The sequence below is a fragment of the Tamandua tetradactyla genome, chromosome 9 (genome assembly GCF_023851605.1).
Source record: "Tamandua tetradactyla isolate mTamTet1 chromosome 9, mTamTet1.pri, whole genome shotgun sequence".
Lineage (NCBI taxonomy): Eukaryota > Metazoa > Chordata > Mammalia > Pilosa > Myrmecophagidae > Tamandua > Tamandua tetradactyla.
Genome location: NC_135335.1, coordinates 48,972,612 through 48,990,951, shown reverse-complemented (window position 1 = coordinate 48,990,951; position 18,340 = coordinate 48,972,612). Strand labels below are relative to the sequence as shown.

The 18,340-nt window shown below is 51.9% G+C and overlaps 1 protein-coding gene across 1 annotated transcript in view; it reads left to right on the top strand.

Moving 5' to 3' along the window:
• AHRR (aryl hydrocarbon receptor repressor) overlaps positions 1-18,340 on the top strand; it is a 122,765-nt gene that overhangs the window by 64,900 nt on the left and 39,525 nt on the right. Inside the window, exon 4 of the mRNA XM_077116775.1 lies at positions 12,613-12,704. Coding sequence (XP_076972890.1) covers positions 12,613-12,704 — 92 coding nt within the window. The remainder of the gene's footprint in view (positions 1-12,612; positions 12,705-18,340) is intronic.

The window sequence follows — 18,340 nt, the reverse complement described above, 5'->3', positions numbered from 1 at the left end:
CAGTTGACCACAGAGGCTGAAGTTGATCTCTGGACTCTTAGTTCTGGTCTATTGATCTGTATGTCTATCCTTATCTCAGTACCACACTGTCTTGATTACTTTAGCTTTGTGTAAATTTTGAAATCAGGAAGTGTGAGCCCTCCAATTTCATTCTTTTTCAAGATTTTTTTGTATATTCTAGGCTACTTGTGTGTAAATATGAATTTTCTGACCATCTTTTCACGTTCTACAAAACAGCACAGTTGAAATTTTGATATGGATTGCATTGAATCTATGGATCAATTGGTGGAGTATTGCCATCTTAATGACATGAAGTCTTCCAATCCAGAAACCTCAGATGGTTTTACATTTATTTTGATCTTCCTTAATGTCTCTCAACAATGTTTTGTAATTTTTTAAAAAATTTATTTATTAATTAAAAGAAATAAAGAAACAAAATAAAACAACATAATCAGTAATTCACAATATCATCATTAGTTGCATATTCATCATTTCTTAGAACATTTGCATTAATTCAGAAAAAGAAATAAAAAGACAATAGAAAAAGAAATAAAATGAACACAGGAAAGAAAAAAAAAGATTATACCTACCATATCCCTTACCCCTCACTTTCATTTACCACTAGCATTTCAAACTAAATTTATTTTAGCATTTGTTCCCCCTATTATTTATTTTTATTCCATATGTTCTACTCCTTTGTTGACAAGGTAGATAAAAGGAGCATCAGACACAAGGTTTTCACAATCACACAGTCACATTGTGAAAGCCATATCACCATACAATCATCCTCAAGAAACATGGCTACTGGAACACAGCTCCATCACATCTTGAATAACAAGATGATATCTACTTGATGCATAAGAATAACCTCCAGAATAATCTCTCGACTCTGTTTGGAATTGCTCAGCCATTGACACTTTGTCTTATTTCCCTCTTCCCCCTTTTGGTGGAGAAGGTTTTCTCAATCCCTTGATGCTAAATCTCAGCTCATTCTAGGGTTTTTTTCAATCCCTTGATGTTGAGTCTCCATTCATTCCAAGATCTCTGTCCCACGTTGCCAGGAAGGTCCACACCCCAGGGAGTCATGTCCCACGTAGAGAGGGGTAGGGTGGTAAGACTGCTCGTTGTGTTGGCTGGAGAGAGAGGCCACATCTGAGCAAAAAAAGAGGCTCTCTTGGGGGTGACTCTTAGGCCTAAATTTTAAGTAGACTTGACCTATCCTTTCCGGGGTTAAGTTTCATATGAACAAACCCCAAGACTGGGGGCTCAGCCTATAGCTTTGGTTGTCCACACTGCTTGTGAGAATATCAAGAATTCAACTTGGGGAAGTTGAATTTCTCCCCGTTCTCACCATTCCCCGAAGGGGGCTTTGCAGATACTTTTCCACTCACTGATCGAATCACTCTGGGATTCATCGGGGCATCACTCTGGACAAACCAGCAAAATCTCATGTCCTACCTGAGATTCCAAGTACTTATGACATTCAATCAAACTATCTACATAAGTTATATTAGGAAATGCACTAGTCAAAATCTAAATTTTGTAACAAATAAACATTTTTTGCTTTAGTCTCACACAGAAGGTGACATTTTAAAATATTAATTACCATCTATTTTCAGTACCCTGCAATAATGACATTTCTTTGTTCTTCATGCAAAAACATTTTTAAAATTTTACCTTGTACCTTTCACTATGATTATACACTCTAGGCATTCCTAGATTATACCATCTCAATCTTTAACATCTATCTTTCTTTCTGATTTCATTTATGTCCCCAGCCCTCCTCCGTCTATCATTCTCACATGCAGCTTCACTCAGTGTTTTAACATAATTATTTTATAGTTAGGTAGTATTGTGCTGTCCATTTCTGAGTTTTTGTATACAGTCCTGTTGCACAGTTTGTATCCCTTCAGCTCCAATTACCCAATATCTTACCCTATTTCTATCTCCTGATGTCAGGAGAAGTCTCTGTTACGAACAAAATATTCCAAGTTTATTCACTAATGTCAGCTCATATGTAATTTTTTTTTGTACGCTATATGGTAGGGGTCACATTTCATTCTTTCTCCATGGGAGTATCCCATTATCACAGCACCATTTGTTAATTTCTGTTTTTATTTTTTGGGGAAGTGCATGGGCTGGGAATTGAATCTAGGTCTCCCACATGGTAGGCGAGAATTCTACCACTGAACTACCCTTGTAGTTTTGTAATTTTTTATAATTTTTAATGTGCAAATCTTGTACATTAAAAATTATCCATAACTATTTTGTTATTTCATGCAACACACTACATGTAAATGGATTTTTTTCTTAGTTTCATTTTTGGATTGTTCATTGCTAGTATATAAAATAAAACTGATTTTTGTGTATTGATTTTGTATCCTGCAAAGTTGCTGAACTTGTTCATTAGCTCTAATAGATTTTTGTGGATTTCTTATATTCAAGATCATGTCACCTGTAAATGGAGATAGTTTACTCCATCCTTTCCAACCCGGATGCCTTTTGTTTCATTTCTTGCCCTGTCTAAACCTCCAGTACAATGTGGAATTGAAGCAGTGAGAGAAGACATGTTTGTCTTGTTCCTGATCTTAGGAAGAAAGCATTCAGTCTTTTACCATTAAATATGATGTTAGCTGTAAGGTTTTCCTGTATACCCTTTATCAGATTAAGGAAGTTCTCTTGCTGAGTATTTTCTTTGTCATGCAAGGGTGTTGGAGTTTTGTCAAATTTTTTTTCTGTGTTTATGGAGATGCTTATGTTTTCTTTTGCCCTTATTCTATTAACGTGGTATGTTGCACTGATTGATCTCTGCATGGAACCACTCTTGCATTACTGGAATAAATACCACTTGATCATGATGTATAATTCTTTTGATATGTTGTGAATTCAGTTTATCAATATTTTGTTGAGGATTTTTCATCTTAATTCATAAGGAATATTGGTTATTAGCTTTCTTCTTTTGTGACGTCTTTATTTGATTTTGGGATCAGAGTAATACTCATCTCACAGAATGAGTTTGGAAGGGTTCCCTCCTCTATATTTTGGAAGAGTTTATTGATGATTGATTTTTAATTCCCCTTTGAATATTCAGTAAAAATCTCTAGTTAGCCACCTGGTAAGTTTTGGTTTATGGGGAGTTTTGTATTAGTAATTAACTCTCTCTGCTTGTTCAAAGAGAGGTATGTTCAAATTATATAATTCTTCTTGAGTCAGTTTCAGTAGTTTGCATCTTTTTAGGAATTTGTTCATGTCATTTATCTAATTTGTGGGCCTATAATTGTTTGTGGTAGTTTCTTACAATTTTCAAAAAAAGAATTCTTGAAGGTCAGTAATAATGTTCCCTCTTTCATTTTTGATTTTATTAATTTGAGTCTTCTCTTCTTAGTCAGTCCAGCTAACAGTTTGTCAATTTACTTGCTCTTTTTAAAGAACCAGCTTTTGGCTGGTTGCTTTGTTTTTGTTTTTCTCTCCTCCAGTTCGTTAATTTCCACTCTGATCTTTATTATTTCCTTCCTTCTGCTTGCTTCAGGTTTAGTTGTGACTTCTTTTTCTAGTTTCTCAATGCAAATGATTAGGTTTCTCATTCTTTTTTAATGTAGGCATTTATAGCTGTAACTCTCCCTCTAAGCACTGTTTTCATTGCACCCAATAAGTTTGGGTATGTTGTGTTTTCATGAGTCTTAAATTATTTTTTTCAATTTCTTTTGTGATTTCTTCTTTGACTCATTGATTATTTAGAAGAACAATGTTTGATTTCCACATATTTGTGAGTTTTCCAGTTTTCCTTCCCTTAATGATTTCTAATCTCATTCCATTGAGGTCAGAGAACACATACTTTATATGATTTCAGTTCTTTAAAATTTATTGAGACTTGTTTAATTGCCTAACTTATGTTTGCTCTATCCTGGAGATGTTCCACATGAGCCTGAGAGGGATATGTAGCCTGCTGCTGCTGGGTGAGTGTTCTGCAGGTGTCCCTTATGTCTAACTGACGCCTAGTGTTCAGGTCTTCTCTTTCCTTGATGATCTTCTGTCTCATTGTTCTATCCATTATTGAAACTGTGGTTTCAAGTCTCTGACTCTTACTGTTGAAATATTTCTCTCTCAAATTCTGTGATTTTTTTCTTCACATATTTTGGGCCTCATTGATATGTGAATAATATGACTGTAATTGTTATATTTTGACACTTTTGTCACTACAAAATGTCCTTCTTGTCTCCAGTAACAATTTTTGTCTTAAAGTCTGTTTTTTCTGATATTAGTATAGGCACAACAGCTCTCTTTTGGATATTGCTTGCATGGCATATTTTTTCCATTTTTATATACTTTCATTTTCAGCCTGCTTATATCTTTGAATCTAAAGTGAGTTTCTTATAGATAACATATCATTGGGTCATTTAAAAAAATCCATCTTGACAGCTGCTGCCTTCTGATTTGGTGAGTTTAATCCAATTATATTAATGCAATTACTGATAAAGTAAAAGTTATACCTGCTATTTTGCTATTTGTTTTCTGTATGTCTTATGTCTTTTTTTGCCCCTGTATTCCTACATTACTATCTTCTTAGGTGTTAAATAGGAATTTCTAGTGTACAATTTTAATTCCCTTTTTGTTTATTTTGCTATACATTTTAAGGTTATTTTCCTAGTGGTTGTTATGGGATTACAATTAACACCTTAATTTACGACAATCTAGTTCAGATTAATACCACCTTAGTTTCAATAGTATACAAAAACTCCACCTATATTCCAGTTATCTCCCTCTACACATGCATCTTGGGCTGTTATTGTCACAAACTACACTGTATGCTCATGAATACAGAATTTTTTATGCAGTTGTACTTTAAATCAATAGAAGAAAAAAAGAGTTATAAGCAAGTAATGCATTTATACTGTCTTTTATACTAACCCATGTGGTTGCCTCTGCTGGGTTCTTTATTTCTTTGTGTGATTTGAGTTGCTATCCAGCATCTTTCATTTCAACTTGAAGGACTCCCTTTAGTATTTATCACAGGACTGGCCAGCTAGTGATGAATTCTTTCAGTTTTTTATTTTCTGGGATGTGTTAATTTCCCTTTCAGCTTTGAGGAATAGTTTTGCAAGATACACAGTTTTGGGTTGACATTTTTGTTCTTTCAGCACTTTGAATATGTCATCCCACTGCTGCCTGGACTACATGGTCTCTGATGAGAAATCAATTTTCATCTCATAAGGACCCTTCGTACATGATGAGTTGCTTCTCTCTTGAAGTTCCTCACTGCTATGGCCCCTTTTAGCTCAGATGTTTCCAGGAGCCTGCTACTTTGCTGGGCAGTTTTATTTAGATTTTGTAGACATGAGCCAGCCCCTGTCATTCCTCCTGTATGCTGCTGGTCACATCTGCCCCGCTGCCTTCCCTGCTGCCAGGTGTCTGGTCCTCTCAAGAATCAGGCGGACCATTGTGCCAGCCCCCACCCCCCACCCCCACTCCCTGTGCAGCTCTGGCAGGCCCTCCCGTTCTCTCAGGAGCAGGACAGACCCATGTCCACGCCCTGATCCCCGCTGCCCCCACCCCAGGCTCCTGCACCTCCTTTCTCATTTGCTGGCCTCAGTGGCCCTTTTCCCCTGCACGCTCTGCTGTTCGTCATTCCTTTCCCTACACGGTGCTGGAAGAAACACCCGTGGGGTCCCTCACAGAGCTAAAGTTCTCTCTCTGCTAGTGTTTGCCACAAGATGTTTACATATCATCTGAGTTTAAATGGCATAAACAGACATATGATTTTAAACATTGTAACAGCAGATAAAGGTTTCCTGATGGACTTTACCCCACCAGAGAAGAGATGGCCTGCCCTAATTGTAATCCACATTTCAACTTTTCTGGGTCTTTTACATTTTTTCCCCTTAAAACAGAATAAAACTGAATATGGTAACCTGGCTTGTGAATCCTAATGCAGCATCACACCTCAAATCTTAACCACCTAGGGCTGGGTTGGTTATGCTGGAAAGTTTCCAAATGGTTGCAGGTAGAAAACAGTACTTGTTGATGGTTTGTTACAAGAAAACCCTTCTGGCTTACAATTGCTTTTCTTACTACTAGTTAATACTAAAAAAAAAAAAAAAATTGAAACCACCAACTGCAGGCTCTGACCTTCTGCCTCTTTAAGCTGTGTGCCTGGGTGTGGCAGGGGCTGCTGGGGCCCAGGAGGGAGGCTCTGGAGAGGAGCGAGGCTGCCCTCACCTTTCAGGAGCTTTGCACTTTCGCTGCAGTTTCCGCCTTACAAGAAAAGGTTGAGCAGAATTTTGGCAGAACTAACTCCTTCCTCTGATCTTTTCGGGTTCCCCTGTGGAAGGTCCTGGGCCTGGTCCTGTCCCTTGGGGAGCCCCCCTGCCCCCACCCCCCGCCCCATCACCTCCTCTCCCCTGGGCTCCCACGCAGCAGGTACCCTGTGCCTCCGCAGAGCGTGTCCTCCTTCCCACCCGCTGTGCCAGGGCTCCCACCTGCCTCCCACCTGCCCTCAGCACCCCCTGTGAAAGGCTCCCCCTCCCCGATCCGTGTTGTTGGGTGGCACTTTCTCAAGGACATTTGCTGTCACTGTGGTAATTCTGTAAATTATTTTGGTTCTGAATTGGACCTTTTCAGGGATGCAAGAAATTAAACCAAGAAAAATGTTGGAGCTAATTCTGCAGCCCTTGGTGGATCACTTTACACAGCCCGTGAGGCTCTCAAGTACAGACGAGGTTCCTGGCGGGCGTTTGTGTGGACCCACGCCCCCATCCTGGGGCAGGCTGGGCGGGGCAGGGGAGGAGAAGGATCTGGAAGGATCTGGGGCTGAGGCTGTGCTGGGGGCTCCGGGGATCTCCGTTCCCCCTGCCTGGTTTCTGCAGATGGTGCTGAGTATGAGAGGGATGGCCCCAGGATGCGGGGCTGGTGGGCAGCCTCTGGATTCTGGCCGCGCCAGCTCGTCGGGCCTGGGACCCCCATCCTCCTGGCATGTCTCCACCTCCAGCCAGGCCTTCTGCGAGGCCAGGGCACAGCCTGCGTTCAAGCCCCTCCAACCTGCTGAGCCCGGAGTGTCCACTGCCTTGGGCCTCCCGGCCACTGTGCTTGGCACAGCCGCTGACCACGGCTGACTGTGACCGGTGTCTCATCTACTCCAGTTTTTTCACGTGGGGTGTCTCATCTGCAGGTAGAACCTACTGAGGGCCGGGTGTGCCTGACTCGCCTGCTGGCTGGCTTCACTCGGGCACATGGGGGAGCAGCACTCAGAGGCTGGCCTGGGCACCAAGGCCGCCGGCATGGCCCGGATGGGTGCACCTGCTCTCCAGGGCCAAAAGCCTGCCAGGCAGCGATGCCCTCTCTGTTGTTGGCACTGAAGGGGAGCTGTGAGCGTGCACAGGTGGGCCCACCGAGTCCAGTGGGTATCTGTGGCCAGCAGCCCGGCCCCAGCCTAGCGGCAGCAGAATATAATTCAGAAGGCTGCAGGGTCTGGACTCCCCCTGTGCTTGGCAGGCCCTGGCTGCCCTGTGGGCTGAGGCTGGCACTGGGGGTCTGGAGAGGTCAGAAGTGTCCCTAAGCTTGGCGTCCTCCAGGCCAGGCTGACCGTAGAGCTGGAGCCTCGGCGAGTCTGGCTGTGAGCGCAGGCCTCCCCCTTGCCGTTCACGTGGCTCCCAGGTGGAGTGGGGCCAGGGTGGTCACCTCACCCCCCTCCTTCCGTTCCTCTGTTCCCCGACTGCACCCCCACTTGGATCCCTACTGGGCACAGGGGTGGCCCAAGGATGGACTGGGTTGGGGAAGGGGCCGCCAGGACTACAGAGAAGGCCTGACTGTCTGCATCACAGGCGAGGAGACCCAGGTGTGTGGAGGCCAGGTGGGACAGGAGATGTAGTGCCAGCAGGGAAAGGGAGCCCCAGGGAGAGAAAGGCGGGTGCAGGCAACCTGGGGGCAGTGGCGCGTGGAGGCCCCAGAGGGAACAGCTGTCCGTGGCATCCTCGCTGCCCCATGGATGTGGCCCACCGTGAGAGGACACGCTGGGCCCCTCCTGCAGACTCAGGTTGGTCCCCAACCCCACCAGGGGCTTTGTTCCGCTTCTAGAGGCTGAGCCGCAGCGCTCCCGACCCCATCCCACCCCCACCCCCAGGCCCCTCAGGACGGTTTTCCGGGCCTGGTCCCAGAACCTTCTGGGAGCCCCGTGGGTCCTTCCTGCCGCCGAGAGCCCGGCCCGGGTGAGGGGACCGCGAGGGGCTGCGGGCGCCGGGCGGGCGGCGCTGCTCGCACGCGAGGCCCTGGCGCGGGGCCAGGCGTGGCCGCGATCGCGTGACAGCGAGGGCGAGAGGCGGCCGCAGGAATGTGGCGGCGGAGGAGGGGAAGCGCGAAGGGGTGGGGGGGGCGGGAAAGGCGGGGCCAGGGGGCGGGAAGGCGGGGCCTGGGACCTGGGAGCTCGGCGGGAGCCGAGGCGGACACCGCGCACCTTCTGCTCGGCCGCGCCCCCTCGCCCCCAGTCCCCCGCGCTTCCCGGGTGGCCGCGGCTGCTGTGCGCCCGCGCGCTGGGGGAGCAGGCAGTCTTCAGGGTCCCGCGTGGGCGGTGCGTCACCGTGTCCCCAGCTGCTGGCACCCGCAGCCCCCAGCCTCCGGTGTGCGGAGGAGGCAAGCCTGGGAAGTCCTGGCAAAATACACCCCAAACCGCCTCCTGCCCCAGGTTACACGCGGGGGGGCGTTCAGGCCGGGCGGGGGCGGGTGGAGGCCGGCCTGAGAGGGGGCCGGAGGTCGCTAGGACCCGAGCCCTGTCTGCGTTTCCTTCAGTTCCTCCCGCGCACCCCGGGGCCGCCCGACCAGCTTCTGGCCCCGGGTCATCCTCCGCGTTTGAGCACGGAAGGACCCCACGGTTTTAGGGCAACTGAGAACACCCCACTAAGTGTCAGTGTTGCGTAAACACAGCTGACTTCAAGGAGGGATGAAAGCTGAAGACGCCTCCAAGTGTCCTCGGACCCCAGTGTTCGCTGCCTTTGAGAGAAGTTCCGCGAGCGCCTGGGAGGGCCGGGGCAGGTCGCGGGAAAGGGCTTTGGCTCCGGACCCAGACGCTGAGCTTTGGAGAGCGCCGCTCCTTCGCCTCGAGTGTGCCCACCTGCTTCCTGGCTGAGGGGCCCGGCCCTGCCCAGGCCGCGCCTGTCGCACTTTCCAGCCCCCGCGGTGGCGAGCCCCTGCTGCCCACGGAGGCCCCAAGGGGGCCGCGTACCTTGCGGCGGCCTGAGCTGTTGTCCACAGGGAGCGCGGGCGTGCGAGGGGCCTACCCTGGCCCCGTGGGAGTACGCGCCGCCCTCCCGAGAGGAGAAGCGCGTCACGTCGCCCTGCGAAGGCGTGGGGCAGCCGAGGACCCGGGACCGGGCTGGGCGCGCAGTCCCCTGCCCTCGTCCGGTCGAGGAGGCCGCGTGGCTTCCTCCTGGGCCCAGTGTGCTGGCTCCGCAAGAGGTGAGCCTGGCTCCTTCCTGGCGTCGTCTGGGCGCCCAGACCAGGCCATCGGGAGACCTGGACTCTACCCTTGTCTTCCCTCCAGCGCAGGCCGGGTACTGGCCCCTCCCAACCCCCCATGTGACCCTCCTGGGGGTCCTGGATGCCAGGGCAGCCCGCTCGCCACCTGCTCTGCCCTCCCAGTGCTTGCATGTCGTTTGGCTTCTGGATAAACACAAACCCTGCCCTACCGGACCTGCCTTGGGTGGGACCTGAGGCCCCTCACTTGGTTTAGGGTTCCCAGGACCACCTAGATAGAGGCAGAGTGTGTCCAGAAGGACCACGAATGGTCAGCACCCAGGCCAGAACCTGAAGGGAAGGTCCACGGGTCCTGCCCTGTCCTGCCATGAGCCCAGCAGGCTTTATGCTGCCCGAGGCCGGTGGGGGTCCCCACCTCCCCTGGGAGACCTAGCCGTGGCACCCACCACCGCACTTTCTGTTTGACAAATGACTGGAGCTGGTCTCCTGCCCTGTGGGGATGTACACGGGCAGCTGTGGCTGTGGGGCCAGGTGGGACAGGAACCTGCGGGGTGCCCCCCATGCGCCCCCATCATGGGCCCTGCCCCACACGGTCTCAGCCCCGGGGTGCAGGAGGGGAGGGACAGGCCTCAGCCAGCCCAGTGGGCGGTGAGACCCCCTCTGTGCCAAGTGCCCCCAGCCCAGCAAAGAGGGCCAAGACCACAGGCTGCAGTCATGGGAGGGGCTAGGACACGTCTCAGCTCAGCATGCGTGCACATCGTGGTGGTAAAGTGCAGGCGCCCGGCAGTCTGGGACTGCATTTCTGGTAAAGTGGAGGAACCCGGCGGTCTGGGAGCCTGAGACTCTGCATTCCTGATAAAGTAGGGGAACCCGGTGGTCTGGGAGCCTGGGACTCTGCATTTCTGATAAAGTGGGGGCATACAGTGGCCTAGGAGCTTGGGACTCTGCATTCCTAATAAAATGGGGGTGCAGGGTGGTCTGGGTGACCAGGACTCTGCATTCCTGAAAAAGTGGGGTGCCCTGGAGAGCTGGGAGCCTGGAGCTCTGAATTTTTTATAAAGTGGGAACGCCCAGTAGTCTAGGAGGTTGACATATTGCATTCCTGATAAAGTGGGGGCACAAGGTGTTCTGAGAGCCTAGAACTCTGCATTCCTGATGAAGTAGAGGTGCCCAGCTGTCTGAAAGCCTGGGACTCTGCATTTCTGATAGAGTGGGGGAACCCAGCAGTCTGGGAGCTGGGACTCTGCATTCCTGATAAAGTGGGGGCACTCGGCAGCCCAGGAGTCTGGGACTCTGCATTCCTGATAGAGTGGGGATGCATAGTGGTCTGGATGCCTGGGACTCTGCGTTCCTGATAAAGTGGGGGAACCTGGCGGTCTGGGAGCCTGGGACTCTGTATTCCTGATAAAGTGGGGGCACACGGCGGTCTGATAAAGTGGGGTGGCACCATGGTTTAAGAGCTTGGGACTCTGCATTCCTAATAAAATGAGGGTGCATGGTGGTCTGGGTGCCTGGGACTCTGTAGTCTTCATAAAATAGGGGTACCCTGGTGAGCTGGAAGACTGGGGCTCTGAATTCTTGATGAAGTGGGGACGCCCAGTGGTCTAGGAGGCACTCTGCATTCCTGATAAAGTGGGGGTGTCCCAGAGGGCTGGGAACTTGGAACTCTGCATTCCTGATAAAGTGGGGGCGCACGGTGGTCTAAAAGCCTGGAACCCTGCATTCCTGATAAAGTGGGGGTGCATTGTGGTTTGAGAGTCTGGGGAATCTGCATTTTTTATAAAGTAGGACACACGGTGGTCTAAGAGCCTGGGACTCAGCATTCCTGATAAAGTGGGGGCACCCTGGTAGTCTGGGAACCTGGGACTCTGCATTTCTAACAAACTCTCTGGTGAACTCTTGGCTGCTGGGCCCAGGACCACAAGGAATTAGTGCCAGGAAGATATAAATCACTTTTAATTTCCTTGGATGCCTTTGCACAAGGCTGCAGGAGGTGGCGGCCACATCCCCCAGGGCCCTGCAACATGGTGTCCGATGTCCCCTGGTGACAGAGCTCACCTCTTTCTGGAAACTGGGGGAGACCTGCTGGCCTGCATGAGTGTGAATTTGGAGCTTCACAGCACCCCATCAGCAGGTGGCAGACAAACCATAAACACGCTTTTAGGTGAGGTGGCTGGAGCTGACTTTGGCCCCCATCACCTGAGGGCAGTGGAGGTGGGGGGAGCCCAGCTGCCCCCCCACCAGGTGGGGCCACCCGGGAGTGCAGCCCTGAGGGCAGGTGCCCATGAGAGCCGAAGCCGCCTGCTGCGCGGCAGCTCCTGCTGAACCGACAGGCCTTGGGGTGGGTGCAGACTGTAAAATAACCTGTAGCTTCAGTTTGCAAATCTGCGAGAAGAGGAGAGAGAGGCGGGCAGTCCCGTCAGGGGAGCCGCCCTGGGGTCCCCCAGTCCCATCAGAGGAGCCGCCCCGGGGTCCCCCAGTCCCATCAGGGGAGCCGCCCCAGGCCCCGCCGTCCCACTGTGTCCTCGGCAGCAGACCCTGCCTCTCGAGTGCCGAGGACAGAGTGGAGCTGGCGTTGCGTGGGGCCAGGTCACCAGCACACCTCAGTTGTCTGTGGCCCAGTCGTCCGTAAGTTTGTGCCCTACCCCCTGCGAAGGCAGGCCTGGGACACCAGGAGCCTGCACTGTCCTCTGGGGCCGCCCATGGCTGTGGGGAAGGGGCTTCCTAGGGACCAGCCGCAGGTGGGGGCTGTGAGCTCTGAGTGGTGTGCAAGGGCTGTGGGCTTTGGTCTGAGAGCGGCCACCGTGCCCCAGGGGGCAGTCCTGGCAGTGACCCCTGTCCCAGAGCGAGGGCGTGGCACCGGCCATGGGGGCAGCGTGGGGCCGGGACCCAGTCCTGGAAAGGGGTGGGGTGACACGCTGGGCCTCCATTCCCCAGGCCCAGTTTGCATTTGGGGTCGAGAACCCCTGGGGACTTGGTCATGGGGGGCTGTTGGGACTTGACACTGTCCCTGAGGCCCTGGGGACTGGGCAGGGGGCAGGCTGAGTCGGAGCGGCCGGCTGGAGGGGCCCAGGGCTGGGGTCTAGCAGGGCCCTCGGGGTGGGGAGCCCTGGCTGTCTGTGCTGTGCTGATCTGTCTGTCCTCCTGCAGCATTGCAGGGGCCGCCCACCCGGGAGCCCCCGCCCGGAGATGGCCGTCTACGTGGAGCCTTGGCCGTGCTGGAGGGAAGGCTGCTCCTGGAGGTGAGTGCCAGGCCGGCCGTCTGTCTGTCTGCAGCAGGAGGGTGGCCCTGGGGGGAGGGGGTGGAGTTTGCTGGGCTGAGCATGGCCGTGGATGGGGAGATGATGGGCTGCAGAGGCTGGGCCCATGGTGGGGCACCTGGCTGCTTCGAAGGAGGGGCCAGACGGCGTCAGACACTGTCCAGGGCAGGGGTTGGGCTAGACGGGACCTAGGACCCAGTGACCCTGCATCCATTCGACCCTTGCAGGGAAGGGTCACAGGCACACATGCCCGGCCTGACCACTCCTCTCTGCTCTGGGTCACGCCTCCTTCCCTGACTGTGCCTTGAGGTCTCAGTGCTGGGGTAAGGCACGTGGGACCTGGGCCCCCCGCCTCTCCCTGCTTTTCCCCATCTTTCTCCATCCATGACCATGAACGCCAGGCGGGGGAGGTCCCCAGTGTCCTGCCCACCTGGCAGCACCTTGCTCACCTGGCCATCATCACCTCGCCCCCCGGGTGGAGCCAAATGTCCTCCCAGGGCCACTGCCTCCTGTCCATGCCTCTGGTGGGTCGAGCTGCTGGGATGGACACTGAGAAGGTCAGAAACAGTGCGGGGGCGGCCCCAACTTGGGCAGGACCTCAGACTCCCGGCCATGTCTAACCCTTCCTAAGAGCAGGCGGCCCCTCACCTTAACACCCGCCCCCACCCCAGTGGCCAGAGCGGCCTGCACACAGTAGCAAAGTGCCGCAGGGGCCAGGAGAGGGGAGGGATGGGCAGACAGGCGGGTAGACAGATGGACAAGTCGAGTCTGCTCTGAAGCTGGGGACTGGGGGTGCCAGGGCTCCGCGGCTCAGTGCCTCCACTCCTTTAGCCCCCCAGGGACGGTGGGTGTGCCATGGGCTGGGGGTGCCATTCGGAGGGGCTCACGGCCCGTCGAGGGGTGGGTGAGCACGTCAGGAAGCCTGTAGCCCGGGGGCCCTCCCGGAGCAGCGTCTGGGGGGACGGAAGGGCACTTTGGGCAGCGCCCTGGGGCTTCGTGACTTGTCAGGAAAGAAGATTCTCAAGTAGTAAATCTTTTCATTTCATGGTTTTTGTCAGTGTGAAGTCGCCAAGCTGACGAATGTGGCCAATTTGAATTTTATTCTTGGCAAAAGATAAATGGTACTGCTGTGTTTTCTTATATGTGCTCAAAATGAAGAAACATAAAGTCTTTTTTAAAACTTTTTACTGCGAGTCAGTTTCCCGGCTGTCAATCTCTGGGTGGCCCCGGCCTCCATCCCCCTGGGCCGCCTGGCCCCTCCCATGTCCCCTCCCGGCTGGGAGCCCCAAGCCTGGAGCCCCTCCAAGGCCGTGTCTACACATGGACCCAGGGGGGCACAAGCTGCCTCTTGCGGGGACTGAGGGGGAAGCTCGGTCAACTGACCCGTGATGCACCCCAGAAGGTCTCTTGAGCTCCCCACTGGTGGGCTGGGAACAATGGCTGCATGGTGGCGGCAGGGCCTCGCCTGCCCTGGTGAGCCACGTCTTGTCCTCCAGGCTCCGAGCTGCCTCTGGCCGGGCAGTGGGCAGCCGTGTGTGGGCACTCAGTGTCCCGACATCTGGCAGGGCTAGAGGAGTGTCCTGCCCTGGGTGACCCAGGGGCCACCAGGCTTCTCCGCCTAGGCTGTTGGCCCCACTTGGTCTCCAGCGGCTCTGACCCAGCGGGTCAGTCGCAGAGGTGCCAAGCAGGTGGGTCTCTCTGCCAAGACTTTGCCAGGCCCCACCTGGTGGAGGCCGTCAACATCTGCTGCCCTCCTGCTTGGGACACTGCAGGCTGAGTGGGGAACTCCACTGACTGGCTGGCATGGTTCACATACACACACACACGCGTGCGCACACGCTGTGGAGAATGGGCTCAGCAGTCCCTGGAGCCTGTAGACGCCATCCACTAGGGCTCGTTCAGCATCCCACTGGACATCCCTGCAGCCCCCAGGAAGCTTCCGGAAGTTTGCTCGGGCTGGAACCACTGCGGGTTAGCCACTGAGCGCCTCCTGTGGTATTTCTAGTGCAGCGACCCTAAGACTGCAGAGCAAGGGATTCTTTTGGAGTTAAAAAACTTCCCAAACAAAGTAAAATAAACAAATCAAGCAGCAGCAACAACGGAATCCCAGCTTTATTTCCAATCTTCAACCTCTTCAAGATAAACAGGAAAAAGCATCATAAATTCATGGAAACGTAGGGATGATTTAGACTCTGGAGAATGTGCATCTCTGCTAAGGCAGGAATCAGAATTGGGCAGCTGGGCCTTGGCTGGGCCCAGGGCTGGGGGTGGCTGGACATGCAGCTTCAGCGTGGCATTCAGGTGACCCAGGCCTGGTGGTTCCAGGCTCCCGGGGGTCCCCGGGGCCGCCCCCAGTTGCGCCCGCACTGGCTGCAGGGCTTCACAGGTGGCAGGAGAGGTGCACGCAGCGGAGGGAAAGCAGCCAGGGCAGCGGCCTGGCTGGACAATGCAGATCTGCGATCTGGGGCCCCAGGACCCCTGCGGGCCTCAGCCTCCCTTAACTTGTGTGAAAACGTCTGCCGGCTGCACGCTGCGCCCTGTGATGCTCATTTCTGAATCTGTGTGGCTGAAATTCATTCACGTGGATCAAATGCCATCATCAGCGAGACACGGGGCGAGCCGCCCCCCAGGCTCCAGCGTGCTGTCCCGGGGCTCCGCTCCCACCCTCTGCCTGTCCTGCTGCCTGGTGCCTGACCGCGTGTCAGAGTCTGCGCGTGGCCGTCCCCGAGCGCAGCGCAGCGCACGGGGCCCGGGCAGCGTCTCCACTGCACGCAAGTGAGCCCACGAGGCAGGTGCTGAGTCCTGGGCAGAGGCTGCCAGGTGTCCCCCAAGCCTGCCGTGGCCCGTGGGTGTCCAGGGCTCTGCGTCCATGGTGGCTTCTGGTCGTCCTCACAGCTGCGTCCTGGAACCTCGTCATGCTTTTCTTAACCATTTTATTCCCACCACATCCAGTCCTTCCCGGGCAACCCGTCCGCAGCTCCTGCTCTCATTGCACAGTCCTGCTGTCACAATGCACGTTCTATGGGAGCATTCTCACGTCTTCCCAACAAGTGTCTCCCGGCCCCTATGCCCGCTCTTAGGGCCAGCTCGCTGGGCCTTCCTTACAGTGAATTTGAGAACGTTACAGTGTGGCTGTGAACTAGGACCCCGTAAGCACCGATGGCCGAGTCCCTGCCTGTTGCCCCTCAACTGCTGGCTGGTGCTCATGGAGTAGTTCTTGGAGTTTGCCCATTATAGTTAGTTCACGCCAGTGAGACCTGCGGTGCTGGCCCTTCTGTGTCCGGCTTATTTCACTCAACATGCTGTCCTCAAGGCCCACCCACCTGGCTGCCGCACCACTGCACTCACCCTCCCGCTCCCAGCCGGCGGGCCTGGGCCTCGTCACCCATCGTGGATGGCCGGTGGCAGCCGGTGGGCAGGTGTCCGCGTGTGCCTCTGCTCTCCACTCCCCCAAGTCTATACAGGGCTGCGGGATCCTATGGTACCCCCACCCCAGCCTCATGGGGAGTCACCACATGCCCTGCAAGGGGCTGCGCCTCAGTTTCCCTACCGACACGAACAGGTGCATCTCGCTGTCCACATCTTCTCTCGATACGGTTTTCATTTGCACTTCCCTCATGCCTAGCGATGGAGAACGTTTTTTCACACGCTGGTTTCCCATCTGTGTATCTTGCAGTGGAGAAATGTCTGTTCAGATCGTTCACCTATTTTAAAAATAAGGTTGTTTGCATTCTTACTGTTGAGTTTAGAGAGTTCTTTGTTTATTCTGCCTACAAGTCATTTGTCTTACATATGATTTGTAGACATCTTTTCCCAGCCTGTGACTTGTCTTTTCATTCTCTTGATAGGGTCTTGCAGAGGGTAAAAGTATTCAATTTTGAAGAAGTCCAGTTGAACAATTTAAAGAATAGATCATTTCTAAGAACTCTGCCTAACCGAAGATTGCAAAGATTTCTTTCCTATGTTTTCTTCCCAAAGTCATATGATTTTATTTTACATTTAGGTCTATGATTCATTTTTAATTTTTTATCAAGGTGTGAGGTATAGGTCACAGTTTTTTGTTTTGTTTTAGAAGATCTATTTGTTTCAGCACCATTGTTAAAGAGACTGCCCTTTCTCCGTTGGAATGCCTTTACACATTTGTGAAATATCAATTAGCCATGTTTGGGTGAGGCGGTTCCTGGACTCTCTGTGTCTGTGTGTCTGTCCTTTCACCAGTTCCACACTGTCTTAACTACTGTAGTTTTAGCTGTCTTGAAATCCAACGTATGGATTCCCCCCATTTAGTAGTTCTTTTTCTGAAGTGTTTTGGCTGTTCTAGTTCCATTGTCTTTCCCTGTAAGTTTTAGATTCAGCCTGCTGATCCCTACAGAGAATCCTGCTGGCTTGGAAGGGATCGTGTTAAATCAGTGGTCAGATCCGGAGACCCCAGCCTGTCCACGGGCCGTGTCTCCACTTGTTCAGGGCCCCTTTAATTATTTTTATCCAGTGTTGCATAATTTTTAGCATTCAGACCCTGCATAAGTTATGTTAGATTTACACCTGAGTATTTTATATTTTATATATGCATTCCTTGGATAAATCCAATTTATATACTGCTGGATTCAATTTACTAATATTTTGTGGCAAGTTTTGTGTCTGTGTTCATGAGACATATATTTAGTTTTCTTACCTTATAATGGCTTTGTCTGATTTTTGTGTTACGGTAATGTCACCTTCATAAAATTAGTTGGGAGTGTTCGCTTCTATTTTCTAGAATAGATTATATAGAATTTGTATTGTTTCCTCCTGAAATATTTGCTACAATTCACCAGTGAACCCTGTATGGTCTGAGAGTTTTCTTTGTTAGAATATTTTTTACTACAAACTTAATTTTTAAATAGATATGGGACTATTCTGGTTTTCTATTCTTCTTGGGTGAATTTTCTCTAAGGAATTAGCCCGTCTCACCTATGTTGTGACACAATATTCCCTTATTTTCCTTTCTGAGTCTGTGGGTTCTGTAGTGATGCCCCGTTTCTTATCATTGGTAATCTGTATCTTCTTTCTTTTTTTCTTGGTCCATTAAGCTAAAAGTTTAATTTTACTGATTTTTTCCCAGAAATGTAGCTCTTAGTTTTATGGTCTTTATTGTTTTATTCCTGGTGTTTCCCAGGTGAGTTTGACCTGTTTAGACATCTTGCAGTCGCTCTTATTTGGGGTCTTATTTCTGTCATCGACTGTACATTTCCCATTGCCTGTTTCTCCTTGGTTTCTCTTTCCCTCCCCTGCTGACCCCTCTGATGGGTCAAGCTTTCTTAGGGCAGCCAAGGAGCGGCCATTCCTCCTGGGCTCGCTGCCATGAAGGCCTGGCCGGTCCGGGTGCTGGAAGCGCAGATTTCTTGGTGGGGACATTTCCAGCATGCCCTGGACCTTCCCAGCCCCTCCGCCCCCGTCGGGACCACCAGCCGCTCTGGCCACCGCCCCAGCTTTTCCTTAAAGACTCAGCCTTGCCTCCAGTCTGAGCGTATCTCCCAGCAGCTCCCATCGAGAGCACAGCACCAGATCTTCTGGCGTCTCCCTGTGCACCTGAGAATATTCCTTTACACCTTCGTCTTTGGATAAGTTTGGCTGGATGT